The 5,010-nt window shown below is 34.2% G+C and overlaps 1 protein-coding gene across 3 annotated transcripts; it reads right to left on the reverse strand.

The window, feature by feature from the left end:
• Positions 1-1,190: 1,190 nt before the first annotated feature.
• On the reverse strand, positions 1,191-4,787 carry LOC120176777. 3 transcript variants are annotated; one of them, XM_039183125.1, is made up of 6 exons: positions 4,501-4,787; positions 2,750-2,840; positions 2,418-2,578; positions 1,995-2,022; positions 1,661-1,797; positions 1,191-1,497 (listed from the first exon to the last, which is right to left on the reverse strand). In XM_039183125.1, the coding sequence occupies exons 1-5, from the start codon at positions 4,768-4,770 to the stop codon at positions 1,685-1,687; spliced, it is 663 nt and encodes a 220-aa protein (XP_039039056.1). In that variant the 5' UTR covers positions 4,771-4,787; the 3' UTR covers positions 1,191-1,497; positions 1,661-1,684. The 3 variants fall into 3 exon arrangements, with proteins under 3 accessions (XP_039039056.1, XP_039039055.1, XP_039039054.1); XM_039183124.1 differs by having other exon boundaries at positions 1,192-1,499; positions 1,691-1,797; positions 2,418-2,575; XM_039183123.1 differs by having other exon boundaries at positions 1,192-1,499; positions 1,691-1,797.
• Between the last annotated feature and the right edge of the window lie 223 nt (positions 4,788-5,010).

Genomic DNA, 5,010 nt, shown 5'->3' on the forward strand with positions numbered 1-5,010 from the left:
AGACTTCATGGAGGCAAGAGCCATACAGATAAAGCACCTATGGCTATTGGCAGCCCAATATCTATTGCGAGCGCTGATTTTCTCGTAATGATAGTGGCAGCCCATCAAACAGTTTTCATTTGGCATTAAGTTTGTTCTCCACATTAAAACCCGGGGTTCTAGTAATGATAGTGGCAAGGGGAGTTTAACTTTTGTGGGAACCCTTGGCCCTGGTACACCGGGACCTACAGACCGTTTTGTGGAAGCAACCTACAATGGTAGGAGGTCAAGGGGTCCTTCCATTTTGGGAGGTGGTCGTGGCATCTCTTTGAATAATAGGATATCCCTTGATTTAGAGTCACAATTCTATGTTGGCCAGAAATGTTGGCGAAAGTTTCGAAAATTTGAAGGCCATCACACCATCACTCGAGGCCGTGACTTCTTAAGTCATAAGAAGAAGATGACACGTGTTTTTCTAAGTGAAGAAGAAGAAAAAGAAATTGACGCATTCTTTTAAATTGCCACGTAAGTTTTTTTTGTTATTGAGAAAATAAAAATTAACAGCTGAAGCACTAAAATCAAATGGATAGATTACATAAGGGACTAAACGCACTTAATTTTTAAACTGATGACCGAAACCGGTCAAACCGAAAATAAAGAGGACTATTCATATGGTTTACCCTAAAAACTATGTAGAAAGCAAATACTATTAGATATAGGAATTTTAGTTAACGGTAAATCGGTTCAAAATCAATTAATTAACAGAATTAACTAAAAACATTAAATATATTATATATGTTAAAAACATATTTTAAGTTCAAATCTATTAAAATTTAATACTCAGTTATTTTCTAATCACACTTGTTAAATTATCAAGAGCTAACTAAAATTTAACCCAAATAAAAAATACCTCTATTAAACTCAAATTAATCTAACTAATATATATATATATATATATATACATACATACAAACATATATATATATATATATATATATATATATATATATATATATATATACATACATACAAACATATATATATATATAAATTCGGTTCGGTTAATATTTAAAAAAAAATCAGTTCGGTTAATAGTTAAAGGAAAAAATCGGTTAATTCGATTTGATCGGTGGCCGAACTAACCGATTGAATACCCCTAATTAGATATATAGAACAACTGCCCAAGGCATTTGCATATGCTGATCACACGATGCCAGAGGAATTTGAATTGCACAAGAAATATTTTAACAAATAAATTTACAAAGATAAAATCTACAAATCCGTAGAGCACAAGAGAAAAGAAGAGAAGAGAAAGAATGTTATTCATGGTCACGCAACCTACGAAACACCAAGCTGCATTTGACAGCGAGAAAGCATATATGTACAACAGTGAACTCCTCCGATATCACACTTTGGTTCTCAAATTATATTGCAAGTCAGAGAAGTTTTGATATTACCTCACAAGAAGTCCAGAAGGCTTTTGAGGCGGCTCTCGTAAGTAAAGGGTTTTGGTATATCCTGTTTACAACAAACAATAAATGTAGTGTCATCATCAGCTTGCTCAAGAATTCATATTTATGCTTCTTGAACTCGGGTAAGATCCCCATAACCCATATCCAAATATGTTCTACAGTATATGTAGGAATCGAGTTTAGTTGTCAAGATCAAAATTATAACCTACCCAATTGCAGTTGCCCCCTTCCTATCAAAAAATTGCAGTTGCCCCCCAAGATGCCACATTATAAATAACTTTACTTCCATCCCAAGCTTTTTGAAGCTTTCCCCTTTTCTTTTTAAGGGAGAAGGTCTCGCTCAGCGCTACAAGAAAGTTCAAATCAATGTTCAGAATTCCTATTCCAAATATGGACAGAGATATTACAGACCATAAAATAAAAGATAATTGCGATGGAATATATAAGTTCAATACGGACATGGTATCTTAAAACTTTTGGTAATATCGAGGGAAGAGTATAATTTGATACTAAAACTCACTCATGCAGGGAAAAAAAACTCACCTTGCTGAAGTTGATTTGGGCTCAAATACTGGAGAAAAAGAAATTATCATTAGCATCCAGAGATGAATATTCCTATGTTATTCGGACTTGGGTGTGAGTGTTCGCTTTAGGTATATGTAGTTCTTTTCTTCAAGTTTTCCCATGTATTTGGAGGGACTTAGGATGGCATCCTCATACCTATGTCCAAATATATGTTGGATATGGGTGAAAAATATGGGTACGTAGCAAAATGAAGAGTCCTAGCAACATACAAAAACATGATTTCATTCAGTTCACCAAAGAGTAAGACCATAGAAGAACTTTGATATAAATTAATCAAAATTCTTGCATAAGCATATTATTATGTATGAATGACTACAGAGAGAAAAAAAATTAAAGTCCGAAATGATAGTAGCATAAACAAAGAGCGAGAATTCCACATACCTTAGTCTGTTTAAGGGACAGCAAGTATGCAGCCATAAAACATGAAATGCCTTCTACAATTCCCTCCTGACTGACGAGAACATAATCTTCTTGATCCAAATCAACATTTTCATCTTGCCAAAGATCATTTGCATTGACCATGTCCCAAGAACTACTGACTTCTGGTTCCAAAGAAGAATTCCAACAGCATCAAGGCTACAAAGATCATTTTCAAGCCAATATACGATACCAGTCTAAAGCCTGAAGTTCTATATACTGAATAAATCCATGACCATTTAACAGTTAAAACGACATATGCTAATAGTTTAAAGCGGACCATCTTTGACACATACCAGAAATGTTTTCTGGAACTGGGACCTGGATACATTCTAGATTTACAAGAAAGTCAGAGCATTGAACTCCAGACTTGAGAAGATCACGCAACTGCATTTTTTAAATAAAGAGGCACACGCATTAGATATCCAAGTTATTTTGAAATATTTGATAGGAAAGCAAATGCCAACTTTATCAGGTATTTCACATTAACTGGATCTAGTTTCTGTCAAGTTTTATCAGGTATTTCACATTAACTGGATCTAGTTTCTGTCAAGTTTCTAATTTTATATACATACTTTAAGTCATAAAGCTATCTACACAATGTTCTTTTAAGATAAAGCCAAAGGGTCAGAGCATATTAAATCAAACATAAGGGATTAGGGATCACTGTATACAAGTAGGATTTTAAAATTTACTGCAAATAAAAATATGAAGGTTAACTAGAGAACTACAAAAGTGGAATAAGAGCTTAATTTTGATCCATGAGATCTAAAAAAAAGGCAACTGCAATTCTGCAAAGTGGAATACCATGGATAACAACAAACAAACAAAAACACATCACTCTCTGAAGTGTTATTCAACCATCAGTGGGTGACAATCAATTTCTTATCTTTCACAATCATCTCCAACAGTAAATCAACTTCTATATGAAGAGGAAGAAGGTTTCGGTTACTACTTAATTCACAACTTTGGGCTCTGTTTTAAAACATTATTTATCAAATTTGAATACTTCGGATTAGTTCCTAACATGTTATCATTGAACCAAAAACTCTACTACCTCATAAAACAAATCTTATGATGGAAAAGTGGTAGTCTCTTCTCTGTATCATTTTCATTTCTCTATTTCCTTCAAACTAGATATTTGTACATAGAGAAATAAAGAAACACAAAAAGGAGTATGACAAATGAGATGGCATCAATGAGACAGGATACGAGGAAAATGAACTTTAAAGCCATAAAAGCCTTTATTTTAAAGAATTATACTAGGTGATGGCTGCTTTTGTCAATTGATTGACTCCTCCCTTCAACCCTCCGTTCTAGTTCCTTTTTTCTTTCTTTTGGTTGAGTGAATGCAAACACAGATTATCTCAGCTTTCAATCATGAACACGGTCTCTCTATCTTATAACAACACACTTATCAGCCTAGCCCACACTCAAGAATGAAACAATCATCATAGCAAACCAGCAAGCTCCTATCAATAACTAAGACAATCCGAAATCAAAGCTCAAACAGCACCTATTGTCCACAAAAAACAACTCCCTCCAAGGCTCCAGCGTCCAAGCATGCAGCAACAGGAAACTACTATACCTAGACAAGAACCAATGCAATCCAGCACAAACGATACCATTATCCAAATGAGAAAAATTCCATTAGCTATAAGCTTTTTGTCTCATGCAAGCTGGGTATGAATAGGATAAGAGTAACTCGTCACTCAAAGAAGAAAGTCACGACACACATAATCCTCAGATGAATTGCTTAAACCTAGCCGAATCTCAATTGAAATTTCAAGTTTACCCTCTGAACGTAGAATTCGACATAAACATATAAGTTCAAACAAACTAAATCTTCCGAAAGACCGTAACAAAATCACCCAAATAAAAACCAATAGCTTCTATAAGCTAAAAATTATTATCAACAAGTCTCACTTATATTTCATTCCCTTCTGTTTCCATAATTTTTATTAGCATCCAAGCAGAAATCTGAATCCACAATCAAATCCTAAGAACACTAACAACAGACAAATGAACAAAAAGAATTAAACAAAACCTCATCGGCTTCTTCATCTCTTCGAAGACCGACGCCTCTGACATCCACTTGAGGATTCACTTCATCTTTACCATCGTCATCTTCATCGTTATCATCAGTTCCATCTTCACAGTTACTAAGCGAATGGAGAGCTCTCTTGCACTCCTCCAGCGCAGCTTGCAGAGACTTCCTCTTGAAACGAATCGGGTATTTCTCTTCCACAAATTTTCCCTTCAACTGACCCACTTCCATAGCTATTGATTCGTTGCTCGAACCTGATTCCTCTATCATATCGCCAACCCTAAAAACTCTACGGTAAATTCATTATTTAGTCACCCAATTATTTCCGTGGTTCCATTTTGGTCACCTAATTATTTTTTTAAAAATTATACTTAAAATTATTTTTTATTTTATTTTAATCACCTATTGTTAAAAAATAAATTTACCCAACAATCAAAAAGAATCTCACTATCCCTCGAGAAAAAGACTTAGAAAAATAAGAAATCAGATTAATTTTTTTAAAAAAATTGG

Source organism: Hibiscus syriacus, unplaced genomic scaffold (genome assembly GCF_006381635.1).
Source record: "Hibiscus syriacus cultivar Baekdansim isolate YM2019G1 unplaced genomic scaffold, ASM638163v2 tig00112254_pilon, whole genome shotgun sequence".
Lineage (NCBI taxonomy): Eukaryota > Viridiplantae > Streptophyta > Magnoliopsida > Malvales > Malvaceae > Hibiscus > Hibiscus syriacus.